Below are 22393 nucleotides of genomic sequence, written 5' to 3'. Positions count from 1 at the left end.
TGTTGACAGGCTGGCCCCTGGGGTCAAGGTAATGTCATGAAGCAGACGCTCTCTTTGGTAACTCGGATCTGCACATGACTTCACGTACAAACACTTTTACTGGTAAGCATATACATGCTGAGAGATGGACGTAGGTATTATAACAGATGTATATCCGCTGCATCATATAGTATGTCTGTTCTTATACGTTTGCTCACGAACAGCAGGGAAAAGCAAGATTATTTAACCCCCTGAGGTCGGCGGTATCGCCGGCGATACCAGCTCGCTTTTTTTTAATCAGTGTAAAAGAAACTCATAAATACTCTGTTGACTTTGGTTTTCCATAGGAGTTTCATACATCAATCGATTCTGTTAAATGTGTATTATTTTTGTGTATACTCACAATAAAAACAAAGTGTTGTGCTTTTCGCCAAATTAAGAAAAATAAACACGGAGCGAGTTCTGCCTTCTCTCTGTCCGTGTAGTCCATTCTGAAACGCGTCCGAAAATGAATCATAACTCAGCGAATACTTCTCACACAGACACGTGATATATGTCTTTATGAAGCTTGAAATCTATTCTTTTAAATGAAGTAATTAATATAAAAAACAAATGTTTTCAACTCATGTAATCCGTTTGAAAGCAAGGAGAGGTACCGTTTTTCCTTCTCCCTTCATTATCTCTAAATGAGCTGCGGCCGCCACGCCCCCGGCGCTATTCACATGGTAAATAGTTTAGGTAATCTATGCTTCGCACCCGCCCCCCGATCAATGCCTTGAAAACACGAAGTTTCATCAGATCAGATTCACTGATAGTTCATCGCGTTTAGAGAGGATGGCTCGTTTCTCCGGTAAAGACGCCCTTCAGATGATTCTGGACAGGAAGAACTCACCTTTTCCTCAGAGGAAGACTACTCAAGTGGTCTAGTGGTAGAACATTTGCCTAGCGTGTCAGAGGTTCTGAGTTCGAATCCGCACTCATATAGTTTTTTTTTTTTTTTTTTTTTTATCAAATCAGATTATGTTTATCAGTGGTTGTATATCAGGCAGAGACATGTTTGTGTGTATTTTGTTTTGTAATTTCACTGGAACGAAAAGAGAGTCTCCACAACGGATTGAAGCGCGCGTCCGAGTGAAGACTGCGCGAGCCTAAAACAAACACAGTATCCGCGTCTGACTCGCGGGAATCCACGGCGCAAACCTGTGAGGGGCTGTGTTTTCTCGAGCCCCATATCAGCTCGAGAAAACACAAGTTTATTCAGATCATTACTTGTTTACACCGTCTCGCAGCGCTGTGAGGAATAATAATAATAATGGAAAATGTCCCTCAAAAGGTAGATGTAAACAAACTATTAAAAGGTAAATATAATTTTTTTCTTTAAATATTTTTTATTGTGTTTTATTAGTGACAAATTTGGGGAGAGGATAAATATTCCAAAACTGAAAATACAGTATGAGAATTAACTGCACAATTACTAGACATGTTTTCCTTGGATATTATAGGCCAATTTGCAAGCACAATATGTGGAAAAATAAAAAAGAATTGAGATGCTTCCAACTGTTGCTCTTGCAATCTTGTGGCTCAGTGACTCACCTGAATGAATGGCTCATTAAGTATGCGGCCCTCAGGTGTGAACCACTAAATATGCATGATCGTTGACGCCCACTCGAATATTGCCTTTCCAAACAGAAAGTGCTTTGCAAAATTCAAATCAATGTATTGTGTTATGTGAAGGATTAGGCAGGGTGATTTTCATATCATTTTGAAGAAAAAACACTAGGCGATGACATCCATTAGACAAAAGTCTTATTGGCACATATTTAGTGTGTGTTTTGTGGTCTTATTTCAGAAACTTTAGTTTTTAGTTTTTTCAATAACCACGCATAAACATTATTCTCTCAAAAATGCAGACATGTACATTCTTGTTGCTCACATATTATGGTAGCCCTGTTTGTGCTAAATAGTGTGTAATTTTTTTTTGCCATTACTATGTTTATAAGCAACTGAAAAAAGCACAAATGTCAGGGCATGTCAGAACATCTCAAGGACCCCAAAAACACCTTAGACCCCAGAGGGTTAAAGGGGACCTATTATGCCTCTTTTCTCAAGATGTAATATAAGTCTCAGGTGTCGCCAGAATGTGTCTGAAGTTTCAGCACAAAATACCCCACAGATCCTTTATTATAGCTTGTCCAATTTGCCCCTATTTGTGTGTGTCCCTGTAAATGCAAATGAGCTGCTGCTGCCTTTACAGCTCGTGCTTCGGATACTCTGGCAACAACAAAACTGGAGAATCTCACGCAGCAAATATGTCAGAAATTGTCAATAGCGTGTTCAACCTTACATGTTTTACAACTTGCAACTGGACGTTACTGAATAGTAAGTGGATGAATGAACATAGTTGTTGTGGAGTTAAGTTGATTCAACTCATCGACTAGCATGTACCGTAATGTTAATATAAAAATCTTTCAGACACAACATTTGTGCAAATCCAGCGTTAAACTGACCCTGGTTTGTGGAGCTGTCCGGCATAAAATGATTTGTGCAAATATATAACACATTAATGATTTTCTTCAGCACATTTCCTTCATAAATTAGATTTAGCCACAGTGTCCTCAGTGGGTCAGATGCCGGGAGTCTATAGAGAGCGTCATGTTCGCTGGTACATCCAATAGCAGAACATTTGTAATGTTTTATGGTGCAGACATTGTGTATCTCCGGCTGCTACAGCGAGGAAACGGAAGTGGCGACTGCCGCGGCTCACGGGGTGGGATCTATGCTAATAGGGCAGATCGTTAAGAGTAAGAGGACGGGGAAATCTGGAACCACTCATTTGGAGACACTGTTTATGATTTATGGGGATTATAAAAAAAAGGAGTGGGTGGATTTACCATTATAGGCTGTGTGTTCAAATCAGTGAATCAGTGTTCAAACACCTTATTAAAGTGAGTTTTGCATAATAGGTCCCCTTTAATAGTCATGGTAACATATCAAAATAATGATCAACTTTTAAAATGCTTCCAGTCTTTTTTTTTCTTGACATCAAAGGAAGTTTCTTCAACCAAACTCTACGGTATTTTGGCAAACATTCAAGTCACTTGGTAGAAGATGCCAACACAAACCAGGAAGAAAACAGCTCTTTATTTCTGACCAGATAAGTCAGTGCAATCTTACCTCTATTCCCTGGTCGATTGCCAACTTCGCCATTCTAATCGCAATTGGCCCCTTGAAGAGAATCATCAAACCTTCATTAGAACGGTGTACAGTAAGAAACTGTTGAAGCTGAATGAGCGAGCATGGCAGTTCATACCTGCGGGATGAATTCACGGGCCAGATCCAGAGCTCGCAAATACGCAGCATCTCCGCTGGGATTCTGCTCCACCGCATGATTGACTAGGCCGATCCCCTTGGCCTCCTCGCCGCTCAACACCCGCGCCGCAAATATCAGCTCTTTAGCTACGGACACTCCTACAGTGCGGGACAGGCGCTGAGTTCCCCCTACAGCCAGAACACGAGGACAAATCATCTCATATTAATCTGTGACTTTCAATCGCATTCAAAGCATGTTTGATTATGGGGTTAGTGAGATTTTTGAATGTTTTTGAAAGAACTCTCTTATGCTCACCAAGGCTGCATTTACTTAAACAGTAATACTGTGAAATATCACCACCATTTATAATAACTGTTTTCTATGTGAATTTTTTCTTCTTCCGGTGATGCAAAGCTGAATTTTCAGCATCATTACTCCAGTCTTCAGCGTCACATTATTATAATTAATGTTGAAAACTTCATATTTTTGTGAAAACGATGATAATCTCTTCGAATCACTACCTTCCAAAGACATGCCAGCAAAACTCAATGCTCAAGTTCTCTGATCGGCTAAACTATAGTGTCAAAGAGGAAGATGCAACTTCTCAGGACTTCTCTGATTTCAGAAAAACGGAAAACAACATCTTTAAAGTGTTCGAAAAACTCGCCATTTGGCCACAGTTGAAGTTGGAAAATTAAGCAAAAAGTGAGTGTGGGAAGCTGATGAGGAGTGAGAGCAAGAGGAGTTAGTTACATTGTGCTTCATTGGTGTTAACACTATCAAAAAATACACATTGTAATTCACAACTGCAACAAAAGGCTGCAATCTTAGCTCTCCATACACAACTCCAGAAACTCATGTTATAAACATTTGTTGCACACAAATATTTAAAAGTTCTGGTCATTCATTGAAAGTGTTGTGGTTGAAGACAAACACTCATGGCCTGTGTTTTAGCATGGTATCAACTGTGCAGCCTGCGCTCTTTTGTACAAAATTGTACAAAACTAAGCTAATTGCTTTACAATGAGTCTTGAAAATGACTGGGCCACTCGCTGCATCCATGCTCCTAGGAGCCTTCATTTATTTCAATTTACACATTTTTACTACTTAAACTAAACTACACTATTTCAGCGGGCAGTTAAAGTCACAATCCACGTACAGAAATGGAGGTAATTATGGTCACTTCAATGCAAATCAACAGAGACAAGGAAAACTGTACAAACCATTTTTTATTCAATTCAGAACAGCAAAATAAACTGAAATTGCCAGCAGACAAATGAAGGCACAACAAGTGACGTGTGTGTGTGTGTGTGTGTGTGTGTGTGTGTGTGTGTGTGTGTGTGTGTGTGCGCGTGTGTGTGTGCGCACACCCTTGTTTGAGAATCTGAAGCTGTGCTTATGACAGGGTGTAAAGTTTTTAAACAATAGCAAGAATTTTATCTATTCAACAGCAGGAAATGAATTTCATTGATATCTAGGTACCGTATGTTGAAAACATTTGACTTGTTTTGCTAAATGGCATAGACGTGGCAAGTGATAAGATCAAGTTATAGTTAAGGGCAAACTGGGTATTTTTCAATTCTATTCCAAACTTCTTAACCGGTAGAAATTAAACAATAACTACAGTACAGAGCTCAAAATGATCAGAGTTGTCAAGTTCAAATAAATGGCAGAATAAAATCATATTAAAAGTAGATCAAGTGACGTCTGTCAGAAAATAAGGACACTTTATGAGCGCTTGTGATAAATTTCAGTTAGTTCTTCACACAAACAATGATATTTGCATCTGCATTCAGACTGCAACATGCCACCGCTTCACAACGCCAATGGTTTGTATGTGTGGCATAACTGAAGTTTGTGATTCAGTATGTTGGCTAAAATGGAGAAAGTTTTGGTGGATGGGAATTTCAATCTGGCTACCGGCTTCAGGAGACTTGGAATATACTAGTAATTCTATCACAGTATATAGTTGGAGTACTAGTCAAATGGACTAATTTATGGTTCTTTCTGTGGTGTTTTTTTGGAGTTGAGAGACTTATACTTGACCTATTGTTGTATGGAAAAGAGCCTGTAAAACTTTCCTAAATTTTTGAACAACATGAATGAATACATTTTTTAATGTGCAGAGTCAGCTATAACTCAGCCATTTACATGTTGATTTCCTGAAGAGTGTAAACCAGGGGTTTCAAACATACGGCCCGGCCTGGGGGATGATGTGAACAAATAATAGAAAATAGAGATGCACCGGTCAACCGGGGCACAAGTCGGAGCGGTTTTAAGTTTTATTTTGGCCGATCTTTATTCTGGACTTGCACAAAAACTGTTTTGCAATCATTTCCCAAAATGTCATTTGTGTGGGAAACATTACAAAGTCTGTAAACAGGACGTTGACACAGGCCAGAGACGTGACACGCTGAAGACGGACGCAAAGACAACACAGATGCTCAAGCAGAGCAAAAACTGTCCCAGACACAGAAAGCTCGCTGTTTCTGTAGGAACATAGGACGTATAGGAAGAAAAAATGGTGGTAGGGGTTTATATGAGTATCTATGAAGGGAACTGTCTTCAGAATAGTTTCGATAGCATTTCCTTGTCCTCTTACGTCCGTATAAAGTAGTGTTTACACATGCAGCGCTGATTGTGTACAGCGCTAAACAAGGAAACGCTATAATGCTGCTGCTTCATAAGCGCCACCTACTGGCAAAAGGGTGAATTTGCATTTTCATTCAGCCCGTCTGCTGTTTTTGGTTCGTGCAGGTGTCTTCTAGAGTAATTATAGCATCATTTCATTAAAACAAAAGTCAGACCATTCTGTTTTTACGTAAAATCTTGAAGTTATACCATCTAATTTAAACAACTGTTCGTGCTGCATCTGTGCAGCATCTTTGTTTGCATCATGATGCAATGTGGTTGTGGTAATTTCCTTAAAGAAAAAAATTAATCGGAATCACCCATGAAAAATCTAAATCAAAATCTAATACAAAATATGAAATAAAACATTTTAAAAAAATGTATAAAATCTTTTCACGGTACAAAAAGGCAGTTTTCACAGAGCAATGTGTTTTTCTAGTTTTATTAATTTGTAGTTTGTAAGGTTAATATTAATGTATACCAATTGTCAGCGGTTTAAACATGTTGGATGGTTAATTTGAGATTGAAATGAGATTGACAACCCTGAACACTGTAGGGCTTTGGAAAGCTGTTTTCATATTATTCGAATCAATATTTATCATTTCTAAGCCAACTTGCATTCATAATCTTTGAATCATGAATCTTTTCTTGAGAAATGTGCAGTTATGGCATGTAACCGCAACTTACAAGGACAGGTTCCTTTCACAATTATAATCAGGCCATCTCTTGACTCCGTTGCACAACTCTTGCACAACTCAAGATCTTGTGTGAGAAAGATGTTTACACATGAAAGCGCAGAGATGTGTTGCATAAGTGCTCACTAATAAAGCAGTTCACAACCCTCCATGGGCGACTGCCACCTCTCTATTCATCTCGTTTCTGTCGTCGGCCTCTTTCTTAAACACTCTCAAACTCACACAGTTTGATCCGACCCATTTTAATTAAATCTTCCAATAAGGCCGATCGTTACAAACATACAAACGCAACCATACGCAATGACAAGATCTAGTTATACTGCAATCCTCTCATTTCATTAGTCATCATTCTGTTTCACAGACAAAACTATTTCTTTGGTTTCCTATTAAATAGTTTTCATGATAATTGTTGATGTTAGAGAACTACAGTCATAGATGAAAAACAGTAGATCAAATGCGTTTCATGCATTAGTGAATTTTTTTAGACTAAACTCCAAACAACATTTTGTTACGCGGGAGAGATTTAGCAAGAAATTCAGGGAAATTATTGCATCACATCAGTCCTGGCTTGTGAGAAAGTGGCCTTTGCCTTTATACAATGCATTTACAACACCAACCAGAAAAAGAAAAAGAAAAAAAAGAAAGAAGAAGATTACCATAAACGGTGTCAACATGCAGAAGAAAGACTAAGGGCAAAGAGTGTGACGGAGGTCAGCTCAGGGTTGTTTTGAAATCAAGCAGAGGCTGGTAAGTGTTACACATTTCATTCCAAGAAACCGGAGAGGCCTTCGAGAAAGAGCGTCACAGTCAAACATGTGCTCGAGTTCCTGGAAGGGCTACACAATCCCTGCAACCTTTAATCTAATCTTGTCAAATTTGACAGGGGCGAGAGACTGCAGATGCATGGACTAGGCATAAACAGTGAAGTGATCGCACTTCTACTTTCAAATAACATAAACGTACAATATTTTTGTTTTGCTTTGGGGTCTTGAGTAACAGCCCAAAATAAGGGCCTAATTCCTGGAAAGAAACGAATTTCTTTGTACAAATTATGGGTCTCATTCATAAAACGCATGCAGAATGCAATTGTGCAAATGATTCTTGTATAAACTGCAGCATTTAGGCTTGGGATTAAGGAATGAGGCCCAAACCTGTAAATACAGATATTCTAAAATGTGTTTATTGATATATGTGCACACACACTCTTATTTAACTACTGAGTAATGCCACACAAACACTCTTTTAAAGATAAAGATACAATACAAGTTTGTCTTTCACACCATGAGAAAATAAAACGTCAACAAGCACACACACACACAAATCATCTACTGTAACACTCCAACCCATTTAACTGGTATCACTGCTTTTCGCACTATTTAAAGGTGAGTCATTTATGTCATACGTCTGCACATTTATATGGGCCTATTCCACTGGCCTGGGCTGACCTTCTGTTCCTCCTCATTCCCAGCACAGGACAGGAAGTATGAAGAACTATGAAAATAAGCAAGTGAAGGGATCTGCCCACCTACAATATCATGACTTAGAGGGAAAGTTCATCTGAAAATCAAAATTGTCATCAAAACTTAGTAACATTGTACAATTAGGTTCCATTTGTTAACAGGGCCTGAATTTCGTCACGCAATTGCGCAAACATTTATGCAGTAGAATGTTGGCTAGATGATTGAACGAATCCAAACAGATTATCAGAGCAAATCAGCAGTTTGAAAACTTTCTGTGAGACGTTATTTCACAAAAAGTGCGAGTGATTCAGCTGTGCCTCATCTTCTCTCTCTCTCTCTCTCTCTCTCTCTCTCTCTCTCTCTCTCTCTCTCTAAATTGCAAATTGCTTCACATTAGGGTTGGGAATCGAAAATCGATTCCAATTCAGGATTCGGACACTTGTTATAAAATTACAATTTCCTACAGTGCATGAATACTGAATTGATTTTTCTTTTGCTTCTTCTTGCGCTTGAACAGACAAATACACACAAAATGATGTCAAAACATTCCTGTAAACACAGTGGGGTATGACTTGAGTGAATATAAACAGTTGAGAAGGGAACGGGTGCGTGCATGAGGTCTTAAAGGGACAGCAGCCTAATACACCTGCTGCCGTCTGTGTCATGGACGTTAATCAAACAACAAAAGACAAAGAAAATCACTCATTGATCTTGACTAAACAACTTTTGTAACTTTAATAAGGATCAATCTATATTTTATTTATAAAAAGAAAACTATGCAGTATTATTTTACTTTTGATTTCAATTTTGTACTATTGCTAATTTTGCTCTCTGCTCTTATTTTGTAAATTTGTTCTTATTGTATTACTGACTGAATACTTGTCTTTAAAGGGATAGTTCACTTTGAAATAAAATTTTGGTATGTTTTAGCTTACCTCAAGAGCATCCAAGATGTAGGTGTCTATTTCCGCAGTAGTTTCAATTTTGATATTTTTAGGTCAAACCGTTCTTGTCTGTCAGTCATATAATGCAGGTCTATGGTCACTATCTGAAAGAGCATGCACAGAGAAGTCCAAATTAAACAATTCCCCATCGTAAGTACACATTGATGGCCTAAGACACGAAACAAGCGGTTTGTGTGAGAAAACGAACAGTATTTATATCGTTTTTACCTCTTGTACACACCCACGTCCAAGTGATCTGAGGGCGCGCTTGCGCAGACTAAGCCAGAACGCGCGCACACGTCACACACCAGGAAGCGCACGCGCCCTCAGATCACTTGGACGTGGGTGTGTATAAGAGGTAAAAACGATATAAATACTGTTCGTTTTCTCACACAAACCGCTCGTTTCGTGTCTTAGGCCATCAATGTGTACTTACGATGGGGAATTGTTTAATTTGGACTTCTCTGTGCATGCTCTTTCAGATAGTGACCATAGACCTGCATTATATGACTGACAGACAAGAACGGTTTGACCTAAAAATATCAAAATGGAAACTACTGCTGAAACAAAGACACCTACATCTGGGATGCCCTTGAGGTAAGCTAAAACATACCAAAATTTTATTTCAAAGTGAACTATCCCTTTAATAATGTTTTAACATGTGTATTAGTTAGTCTAGTTTATTAGTAGTTGTTCTTTAGGCTGCTGATTTTGTTCACTCAGCTGCAACAGACAAGAATAAAGATGTTTGATATCTACAATATGTTTGACTTTTTTTTTGTTGCCATATTGGAATCGAAACTGGGAATCGATAAGCAGAATCGGAATATTGGAATCGAAATTGCTAAAATTCAAACGATCCCCAACCCTGCTTCACATCACCACATCGCGTCTGCTCTGCAAGCTGCGCTACAAGACACTAGCTCACGTTTCAGGACAGTTGAGGGAATTGTCACTTGCCAATTCAGGACAGTGTTGCATCATCACTGAAGTTTATCATTTGCACGTCATTTTAAGTCTTACCCATTTAAACATTTACGCAATTTTAAACTTGTGCGCTCTCAGCCAAAGCGCGCGCATGTAACGCCGCCTCTCAAACAGATCGCGGGTGTCAATTTGAGTTTTTTTTCGTGGCTTATTGCGCTTAGACAAATACACACAAAATTGTCAAAATCTTGGCGAGTATTCACGTAAACACAGTCAGTCATATCTTAAGTGAATGTAAACAAATGAGAAAGACAGCATTTCTGCAGTATTTTTAATCCGTGCTGAAAGAAAGCTTAATATAACTGCTGCTGTCTATCATCAATGTTAAACAAACAACCAAAGAAAGAGAAAATCACTCACTTCTCTTGACTGAATAACGGTATAGATTAAATATAGATTATTCCTTATTAAAGTTAAGACTATGCAGAGATATTTTATATTTGATTATTCAATTTCTGTGGTATTTCTTACCTGAATACTACTGTTAGACCTATCTGAAAAATGTACAGCACTGTTTAATTTCATTTGTTTCTTTATTCTATTGTATTCATTTGTGCTACTGCTTGTAGTCTCTGCATTTGTTCCTGTTCTTTATTTGGTCTTGTTTTTAACTATCTCTAAATTCAGTTCAAAGTTTGAAATCAAGCTTCCTTGTGTTGTGTGTAAGCTATTGCAACAAAATTACCCCATTGTAAAAACACAAATACATTGTGCAAACATTTAGGTAACATCTTTTTTAAAACATGTATACAAATGCAATAAACAGCAATAAACAGAGATAGCTCAATCTGATACCGGTTGCAACAGTCCTTCTAAAGAATCTGGGTCTTCTAGAGAAGTGTTGGCACTCATGCTTCATATGCTAGAATCTGAAATGCAGTCGACCGATTCATTTGTGTTCCTCAGAAGAAAGAAAGTCATTCAGGATTGGAACAACTTAAGTTGTGAGTAAATAAAGTTATGACTCACTTAAGGTGAGTAAATGATGATCTAATTTTATTCTTGAGAAGTGGGGCTTATCAGTGCCTGGAACTACTAAATATCAAATAAACATTGCTTATAAGGTTGTGAAAAACTACACATTTTCAAAATTGACTAGTTGATCAGGCACCACACCAAAACTGATTTATTAGATTTAAGGAAGCCCACTATAATTAAGGTGGTTTCTTTTGTGACATGAGGTCTAAAAAAAATAAAATGCATGATAATTAAAGCATTGCAGCTAAAAAAAAAATATTAAAACTTAAAAAATAAAAATAATAACACAGATTCCCGCCTCTGGCCCGGCTCTAAGTAGACGACACCTGCTCTTCTATTTCTGACAGTCTAAATCATGTTTATTTTTGTATAATTTGACAGTGGTTTCGAAAGCTTTCATGAGTCAAATGTGTTGTTCCACTAAATCTGGTTACAAAAATAAATATGCTTTTTAGAAAGCCATGGTCTAGAAAAGCTCTTATATGGCAATGCAAATGGATATTGAAAATTTTAATCTCATTGTGATTTAATTTGCAGGAGACCAAGAGATTCATTGTGCAATCACACAACTAGGATGGATTATGAATGAGATACTGTATATTGCATCGGTAGATGGACAAAAGTAACCTTGTCAGCAGTGCTAACTGCAAATTGCACATGCAAATAGTGTGTGGGGAGGGGCAAAATAGCAGATATTACAAAGACAACACACGATCATTGGAAATATTTGCCTCAAATGCTTTGGAAAACTGCACAAAACATACAATTTTCCATCTGAAATGAACACTAAAGAAATGTTTATTCCGTTTATGGGGGCAGATTATCGATTAATAGAGTCTTATCTTTGAGTGGTTTCTTGCACAATACCATGTTATAATATCAAAACACTTTTGTCATAGTGCATGATTTGCAAACTAATGCATTTTGACATTTGCATCACATAACCAGCTCAACCAACATGGTTGCTTCAGCATTTGCTTTTGTTAACACTCTCTGTTGTGTTTAGTATAGGGTTAACTGTAGGTGGTACTCTGTTTTTAAAAGTGACAGAGTATTAACCTTTTAACACCACTCAACAGACTTTTAATTTTCGAACTGCCATCATAAGTACAACAACCAACGCAATAAAACATTGCCAGATTCACGTTCATTGGTTTCAGATTGAATGCACCTTAACACCACTCACTGGACATTTCACTATGAAAGTGTAGCAAAACATGCAAGCAACAATGTAATATTCTGCTACATGCACGCATTTCCAATGAACATGGGTTTTACACTTCATGGTATCCATAAATAAATCAATAAAACTCTTGTTCTCTTTCAGTTATCAGTAATCTTTTAGCGATGAACATTTTGATGATGTTGATTGATATACATTAATATGTCCAATCCCAATCCTAAAAGGTCATTATAGAGGAGTTACTTCCTGCACCATCAGAACTGCATGGATGTTTCTAGTAATACGGATCACCTTGTTGATTGGATAGTGTGGTTAGGGGTGGAGATAGACTGCAGGAAAGTGGCCGTCGAGCTGGTCGGAAATGCAGCAACTATCGGCAAAAACTCGTAAATGTCTTCATGAAACAGAGGACACATGGAACATCTCGGGACAAAACTTCATTAATTTTCTTTATTGAAGATATTTTGAAGTGTTAGAATAATAATCATGACAAAACAAGTTTTCTCTCTTATTGATTAAAACACTTTGTCTCATCACCCGGCCTGGTGTCCTGGCATCTATGAACCTCGATGTGAACACTTTTGTGGGGAGAGTCTGTGGGATGGATTTTCAAAGACCATTCTGTCATGTTTAACAGCCTTTTCCTCCAGTTTACAATTTTACTGTCAGCCCAGGAATTTGTACAGTTCTCGGGCTGACTTGGCTCCTACAATATCCTATAATTTCTTTGGGTGTTCCCTTATATAATTCTTTGATAGGTCAACATAAATTCTTCAGCTGACTGGTCGCCAACAACATCTGTGTGTATAACCTCTAAAGCAACAACAGTAGACGATTGAGCTTCGAGGTTTAATACCTTTTTCCCTTCATATTTCACTTCATAAGGGCCAGACAGGCTGTGAAATCGGTCCTCTCGAGTGGAAGGTCTCTACTGATCTTCCTCGCTCTTAGAAGAGTTCCCACTACGACTGGCTTTGTGTGCCTCTTGGGTCAATAATGTTGGCACTCATGCCTCATATGCTAGAATTTGAAATGCAATGTCGAACTCATAAAAGATTTGAATTCTACTTCAAACTAAGAGTTCAGAGTTCTTGTCATTGAACACTTCTTACTGTGAAGTGAACCTTTCTTCCTCAGGAGAAAGAAAGTCATACAGGATTGGAACAACTTAAGGGTGAGTAAATGATGATAGAATTTTAATTTTTGGCTGAAAAGTCCATGTTTCTAAGTTGTTCTCATGTGTATAGAAAGAGTCCTGGCCACTGATATATGTACTGCAGTACAAACAGTATCAAAATAATAATCATCACTGCTAGAAGCATTTCTATTGTGCCAAGTTGACTTCCTAAAGACTGAGGTTCTGTGCAGCTTTAAAAGCATTGAACGTTTGTTATGACCTACAAAATCTCTAAGGAAGAGCCAAATCATGGTCCGCCCTGCCCTGCTCCATTGGCATATTCATTTGTGCCGAAGGCTGTGGTTGGTCAGTCCGGGGCGTGAATATTCCTTCGCATAACAGTTGCTATTCTGACTCCACCATGTGCTGAGTCATTGGAAACCAGATTCATGCAGGGAAAAGGCTGGCCTGACACAGGCTACGATCCCAAATACACTTAATTCAATACCACTAACTGAAAATGTTCTGGTTTTTTAAGGTTTTTCCAACTCAGAAGACTCAAGACTTCATGTGGATGACTGTAATATCCTTTGTAATCTTGCAATTTTCCAAAAGCTACCAATCAAGCCCTATTTGGCAATCAGGGAGTCAATTAAATAATTAACCTTGGAGAAGCAACTTGGCCAATTCCAAGTCATTTAATAAGTAATTAAAGAAATCAAAGTTCTGTCGTCATTTACTCACTAGCTCTTTTCCATACAATAGCTGGTATAGCGACCATTGCTCCAAAACCTACACATGCACAACACACAATAAAATAACCATAAAATTAGACCTTATGACTCATAATAAGCAATGCTCAGAGTCCTCTATACACTATAAATCCTCTTTATTATGCTTTTTTTTTTTAAGTTCATCTTTCTTTTAGTGTGTAATGTTGCTGTTTGAGCATGAAAAAGGTCTGCAAAGTTTCAAAGTCCCTCCAGCTAGAGTTATTGTCTATATCAGTGTCACTGTTTCTGAACTCCCTGAAACGCCTCCATTGTAGTCTTGAGTTTCTTCCGGGAAAGAAAACATCACAATATTCTTCATTATAAAAATAATTCATACGCAGAATAAAGGGGCGGGGCCTGGTTGAGTGAGTTAGTAGTGTGTTGAAACTGGCGGTAATGTAAGGGGCGGGACATTTCCCAAGCGCATCAAAGTGGTTGACCAATCACAACACACTAGTCCAGCCGACCAATCAGAGCACATTGTGGTTTTCAGAAGGAGGGGCTTCATAGAGATAGGAACTAAACAGAGCGTTACCGACAGACTTGGAAGAGACGAGCTGCAACAATGGAGAATATGGGGAAAATAATGTGTTTTTTGAACATTCAAGCATGAAAACCAGTTCTAGTAGAACCTAAAAACAAAATCAAGACTTTGGAAAGGTTATGGGTTTTATTTTTTGGTTATGGACAGTTGTTAAAAAAGCAGGGTGATAAAATGAATTCTCCTATGTTCCATTTTATGTAGATAATATTGTTTTTTTGTTTGTTTTGGTTGCACCATTCCTTATTTGGATGGAGTTGAATATAGAAAGTATAGAAATGGATGTCCACACAAATTCAAAAATGAGAGGTTCACCTCTTCAGATGTGCCAAGTCAATGGAAATGGGAAAATGGGGTACAAAACAGCACGACAAAAAAAAAAAAAAAAAAAAAAAAAAAAAAAAAAAAAAAGAAGCCTTGTGCTGATGTCTTCGCTACTCTTTTTTCAGGGACTCTCAGCCCTCCGAATAAACCTCTGACTGGTTGGGTGGATGCCAAGGCTCTGGTGACCTATTTCCATCCTGAAGAGAGAAAACCTCTGGCTGCAAGTCAAGCCTTGAGTGATAACCATACAGGCTGTCTGGACTGCGATTATTCTCAAACAAAGGGTATTTTTCTAACTCAACCACATGTACAGAGATCTAAGGAAACTGGAAAAAACTGCCACTGGTTCTCACCCAACAAACAATTCTTCCATAACAAATCTGCTTGTTGCAGAATAGTCCTACAAATTCATGAGTGGCCCCAGAAGTCTTTGAACACTTACTGTAAGCCACATTTGAACATGTCTAAATGTCAATGCATTAGATAACAAAATATCAAACCAGGTGGCATCAGTAAACAATGCTAACACTTGACTTAAAAGCCTTCATGTATAATTAATTATAAAAGTGTTTTTAATGCATTAATTATGCCTTGTAATGCACCTTATTATGCAATGTATGATCTTACTATTAATTGAAACCACAGTTATAATACATTGTAATATTCATCTAATTTTGTTATAGCCTACCTTTAGAAAGTATAATGCATTAAAACACATGACAAACAACCAATTAAAGATGCAACAAGGCATCTGCAAATACTATAATGCATTTTAACTCTGGTTATAATTATTTATTAAAAGATGTAATGCATTATAATGTACATTATGAATACCTTTATAATGCATTATAAAGGCTTTGAGTGTAACCCAACTAGCTTCAGTCAAGATTTAAAATAAAATAAAAAGTTTGACGTAAATGCGTTTTGTTGCCATTATCAGACACTGCTGTGTTACTTAGGCATTAAAATCCAGAGCAGTAACTGCTGAGACAACGTAGTGATGCTCATCGTTTTTAAACACTTCCCAAATACTTTTAATTTATGTATCGAACAAGATACATGTACCGAATTATAAACGTAGTATGGAACGATATGATATTAATGCCTTGCTGTCTACATGGACAACTGCCTATAAGGCAGCATACTAACTGAGATGGAAGTATACTAATGAACTCCCTCAAAATAACAATAAAGTGCCTCTATTACGCTTTTTTGGCTATTACCTTTCTTTCAAGCGCAGAAATCATTTTACAATTTCAGTTCATGTGTGATTCATGAAATATTCATATGCCGCCCAATCCCATCGTATGAATGACTGGACAACGATAAACTTGGTGGCTTAAAATAATCGCCATTCGAATATTACGGCCATATAAATTCACAGCTCAGAAGCCTTGCTCCCAGAGTTTACAACATGGAGGAGAAACAACACGACCAAGAAGAATAAATAATCTCATGATAGAGAAATTGATCATAAACCAAAAACCTGTTAACGTCATAATCGCAAACAATTAAATTATCATATAACCATTTAATATAATTAATGCATTATTAATGTAATTGATATATGGATATGATATGGCTATATGACACTGTCAATAGAATATTTCACTATTGGCAACACATTTTTAAATTATGAATATGTGGTTTCTGAGCATGACCATAATTAACTGGAAAACCGACAGTAAGAATTTTGATGGATTAATACTATCAGTTAAACGGTTGAAGTAATTTAAAAAAACACGCTACACATCAGTCAAAATTGACCAATCAGAGGAGAGTAGACCAATCACAACAGACTGGGTCACCTGACCAATCAGAGCAGAGTAGACCAATCACAACAGACTGGGTCATCTGACCAATCAGAGCAGAGTAGACCAATCACAACAGACTGGGTCACCTGACCAATCAGAGCAGAGTAGAACAATCACAACAAAGCAGAGTAGACCAATCACAACAGACTGGGTCACCCGACCAATCAGAGCAGAGTAGACCAATCACAACAGACTGGGTCACCTGACCAATCAGAGCAGAGTAGACCAATCATATCAGACTGGGTAATCTGACCAATCAGAGCAAAGTAGACCAATCACAACAGACTGGGTCACCTGACCAATCAGAGCAGAGTAGACCAATCACAACAGACTGGGTCATTTGACCAATCAGAGGAGAGTAGACCAATCACAACAGACTGGGTCACCTGACCAATCAGAGCAGAGTAGACCAATCACAACAGACTGGGTCATTTGACCAATCAGAGCAGAGTAGACCAATCACAACAGACTGGGCCACCTGACCAATCAGAGCAGAGTAGACCAATCACAACAGACTGGGCCACCTGACCAATCAGAGCAGAGTAGACCAGTCACAACAAAGCAGAGTGGACCAATCACAACAGACTGGGTCACCTGACCAATCAGAGCAGAGTAGACCAATCACAACAGACTGGGTCATCTGACCAATCAGAGCAGAGTAGACCAATCACAACAGACTGGGTCATCTGACCAATCAGAGCAGAGTAGACCAATCACAACAGACTGGGCCACCTGACCAATCAGAGCAGAGTAGACCAATCACAACAAAGCAGAGTGGACCAATCACAACAGACTGGGTCACCTGACCAATTAGAGCAGAGTAGACCAATCACAACAGACTGGGTCAACTGACCAATCAGAGCAGAGTAGACCAATCACAACAGACTGGGTCACCTGACCAATCAGAGCAGAGTAGACCAATCACAACAGACTGGGTCATCTGACCAATCAGAGCAGAGTAGACCAATCACAACAAAGCAGAGTAGACCAATCACATCAGACTGGGTCACCTGACCAATCAGAGCAGAGTAGACCAATCACAACAGACTAGGTAATTTGACCAATCAGAGCAGAGTAGACCAATCACAACAGACTGGGTCATCTGACCAATCAGAGCAGAGTAGACCAATCACAACAGATTGGGCCATCTGACCAATCAGAGCAGAGTAGACCAATCACAACAGACTAGGTCATTTTACCAATCAGAGCAGAGTAGACCAATCACAACAGACTGGGTCATCTGACCAATCAGAGCAGAGAAGATCAATCACAACAGACTGGGTCATCTGACCAAACAGAGCAGAGTGGACCAATCACAAAAGACTGGGTCATTTGACCAATCAGAGCAGAGTAGACCAATCACAACAGACTAGGTCATTTGACCAATCAGAACAGAGTAGACCAATCACAACAGACTAGGTAATTTTACCAATCAGAGCAGAGTGGACCAATCACAACAGACTGGGTCATCTGACCAATTAGAGCAGAGCAGACCAATCACAACAGACTGGGTCATCTGACCAATCAGAAAAGAGCAGACCAATCACAACAGACTGGGTCATCTGACCAATCAGAGTAGAGTAGACCAATCACAACAGACTGGACCATCTGACCAATCACAACAGACTAGGTAATTTTACCAATCAGAGCAAAGTGGACCAATCAAAACAGACTGGGTCACCTGACCAATCAGAGCAGAGTAGACCAATCACAACAGACTAGGTCATTTGACCAATCAGAGCAGAGTAGACCAATCACAACAGACTGGGTCATCTGACCAATCAGAGCAGAGTAGACCAATCACAACAGACTGGGTCATCTGACCAATCAGAACAGAGTAGACCAATCACAACAGACTAGGTAATTTTACCAATCAGAGCAGAGTGGACCAATCACAACAGACTGGGTCATCTGACCAATCAGAGCAGAGCAGACCAATCACAACAGACTGGGTCATCTGACCAATCAGAAAAGAGCAGACCAATCACAACAGACTGGGTCATCTGACCAATCAGAGCATAGAAGACCAATTACAATAGACTGGGTCATCTGACCAATCAGAGCAGAGTAGACCAATCACAACAGACTGAGTCATCTGACCAATCAGAGCAGAGCAGACCAATCACAACAGACTGGGTCATCTGACCAATCAGAAAAGAGCAGACCAATCACAACAGACTGGGTCATCTGACCAATCAGAGCATAGAAGACCAATCACAACAGACTGGGTCATCTGACCAATCAGAGCAGAGTAGACCAATCACAACAGACTGGGTAATTTGACCAATCAGAGCAGAGTAGACCAATCACAACAGACCGGGTCATCTGACCAATCAGAGCAGAGAAGACCAATCACAACAGACTGGGTAATTTTACCAATCAGAGCAGAGCGGACCAATCACAACAGACTGGGTCATCTAACCAATCAGAGCAGAGTAGACCAATCACAACAGACTGGGTCATCTGACCAATCAGAGCAGAGCAGACCAATCACAACAGACTGGGTCATCTAACCAATCAGAGCAGAGAAGTCCAATCACAACAGACTGGGTCATCTGACCAATCAGAGCAGAGTGGACCAATCACAACAGACTAGGTCATTTTACCAATCAGAGCAGAGTGGACCAATCAAAACAGACTGGGTCATTTGACCAATCAGAGCAGAGTAGACCAACACAACAGACTGGGTCATCTGACCAATCAGAGCAGAGCAGACCAATAACAACAGACTGGGTAATCTGACCAATCAGAGCAGAGCAGACCAATAACAACAGACTGGGTCATTAGACCAATCAGAGCAGAGTGGACCAATCACAACAGACTGGGTCATCTGACCAATCAGAGCAGAGCAGACCAATCACAACAGACTGTGTCATCTGACCAATCAGAGCAGAGAAGACCAATCACAACAGACTGGGTCATCTGACCAATCAGAGCAGAGTGGACCAATCACAACAGACTGGGTCATCTGACCAATCAGAGCAGAGTGGACCAATCACAACAGACTGGGTCATCTGACCAATCAGAGCAGAGTAGACCAATCACAACAGACTGGGTCATCTGACCAATCAGAGCAGAGAAGACCAATCACAACAGACTGGGTCATCTGACCAATCAGAGCAGAGTGGACCAATCACAACAGACTGGGTCATCTGACCAATCAGAACAGAGTAGACCAATCACAACAGACTGGGTCATCTGACCAATCAGAGCAGAGAAGACCAATCACAACAGACTGGGTCATCTGACCAATCAGAGCAGAGAAGACCAATCACAACAGACTGGGTCATCTGACCAATCAGAGCAGAGAAGACCAATCACAACAGACTGGGTCATCTGACCAATAAGAGCAGAGTGGACCAACACAACAGACAGGGTCATCTGACCAATCAGAGCAGAGCAGACCAATCACAACAGACCGGGTCATCTGACCAATCAGAGCAAAGAAGTCCAATCACAACAGACTGGGTCATCTGACCAATCAGAGCAGAGTGGACCAATCACAACAGACTGGGTCATCTGACCAATCAGAGCAGAGCAGACCAACACAACAGACTGGGTCATCTGACCAATCAGAGCAGAGCAGACCAATAACAACAGACTGGGCCATCTGACCAATCAGAGCAGAGCAGACCAATAACAACAGACTGGGTCATTAGACCAATCAGAGCAGAGTGGACCAATCACAACAGACTGGGTCATCTGACCAATCAGAGCAGAGCAGACCAATCACAACAGACTGGGTCATCTGACCAATCAGAGCAGAGAAGTCCAATCACAACAGACTGGGTCATCTGACCAATCAGAGCAGAGTGGACCAATCACAGCAGACTGGGTCATCTGACCAATCAGAGCAGAGAAGACCAATCACAACAGACTGGACCAACTGACCAATCAGAGCAGAGAAGACCAATCACAACAGACTGGGTCATCTGACCAATCAGAGCAGAGTGGACCAATCACAACAGACTGGGTCATCTGACCAATCAGAGCAGAGAAGACCAATCACAACAGACTGGGTCATCTGACCAATCAGAGTAGACCAATCACAACAGACTGGGTCATCTGACCAATCAGAGCAGAGTAGACCAATCACAACAGGGCTGCGTTCAGCCCCGACAAAACGTTGCACAACGTTTTTTAAACAGAAGCGGTGATGCGTTGAACACACTGTTCTGATGACGCGAGAGTTGCAACTATGGCAGCTGAGAAGGCCATTCTTTGTGAAGAATTTTCGGAGCCTGATGAAGTCGGTATAAATATGTGTTTAATACTACAAAATATGCCCGATGTTACAGTTACTGCACTTGCCACCCAGAACAAAAGAGAACATCCCAATCGAGTGAAGGGATTGCTGAAACTGAAATGGAAGCACACATCTTACCTAATTCAGACTAAAACACATCTATTTAGCCTCACATACTGACTTTATTTGTAGTTCATACTGTTTTAATACCCTGTATTTTCTTTCTCATTTTTAGGAAAAGCACTTAATTACCATTGTTTATTTCTATACCAAATGTCATACACTTGCAATGAAGCTAAAAATATAAACAACTACATAATTATGTTGATATCCTATATTTTTACAATAAAACTTAACGACAAACATGTCTTCTAATATCCTCAGTTGTTGCGTATACCGAGCTGCATCAAACACATTTGTAAATTACTTTCCTTGAACCCATTGTGCGAGTTCACTTTAATACCGCGTGCTTTATATACATGTTGCTGCTGATTGGACTGCAGTTCTGACACACCCACCAAACAAGAGAAAACGTACCTCAAACCCCGTTGCACACCGGTGCACGCCGTTTCCAGGAAACATGACGTTCAACCCGGAAACCGTAGCAAAACGTTGCGCACCGTTTTGAACTTGAACGTGCCCCTGACCAATCAGAGCAGAGTAGACCAATCACAACAGACTGGGTCATCTGACCAATCAGAGCATAGAAGACCAATCACAACAGACTGGGTCATCTGACCAATCAGAGCAGAGTGGACCAATCACAACAGACTGGGTCATCTGACCAATCAGAGCAGAGTAGACCAATCACAACAGACTGGGTCATTTGACCAATCAGAGCAGAGTAGACCAATCACTACAGACTGGGTCATCTGACCAATCAGAGCATAGAAGACCAATCACAACAGACTGGGTCATTTGACCAATCAGAGCAGAGTACACCAATCACAACAGACTAGGTCATTTTACCAATCAGAGCAGAGTAGACCAATCACAACAGACTGGGTCATCTGACCAATCAGAGCAGAGTGGACCAATCACAACAGACTGGGTCATTTGACCAATCAGAGCAGAGTAGACCAATCACAACAGACTGGGTCATTTGACCAATCAGAGCAGAGTAGACCAATCACAACAGACTGGGTCATTTTACCAATCAGAGCAGAGTAGACCAATCACAACAGACTGGGTAATTTTACCAATCAGAGCAGAGCAGACCAATCACAACAGACTGGGTCATTTGACTAATCAGAGCAGAGCGGATCAATCACAACAGACTGGGCCATTTGACCAATCAGAGCAGAGTAGACCAATCACAACAGACTGGGTCATTTGACCAATCAGAGCAGAGTAGACCAATGACAACAGACTGGGTAATTTGACCAATCAGAGCAGAGTGGACCAATCACAA

At 39.7% G+C, this 22393-nt stretch overlaps 1 protein-coding gene across 1 annotated transcript in view; it reads right to left on the bottom strand.

The window, feature by feature from the left end:
- Nucleotides 1-22393, bottom strand: part of auh (AU RNA binding protein/enoyl-CoA hydratase) — a 40469-nt gene that overhangs the window by 7589 nt on the left and 10487 nt on the right. The window contains exons 7-8 of the mRNA XM_079862199.1: nucleotides 3290-3477; nucleotides 3154-3204 (exon numbers count right to left, since the gene is read on the bottom strand). Coding sequence (XP_079718325.1) covers nucleotides 3154-3204; nucleotides 3290-3477 — 239 coding nt within the window. The remainder of the gene's footprint in view (nucleotides 1-3153; nucleotides 3205-3289; nucleotides 3478-22393) is intronic.

Source organism: Squalius cephalus (genome assembly GCF_949319135.1).
Source record: "Squalius cephalus genome assembly, chromosome: 24".
Taxonomy (NCBI): Eukaryota; Metazoa; Chordata; class Actinopteri; order Cypriniformes; family Leuciscidae; genus Squalius; species Squalius cephalus.
Note: the sequence above shows the minus strand (reverse complement) of the source record. Positions and strands in the feature narration are given on the sequence as shown.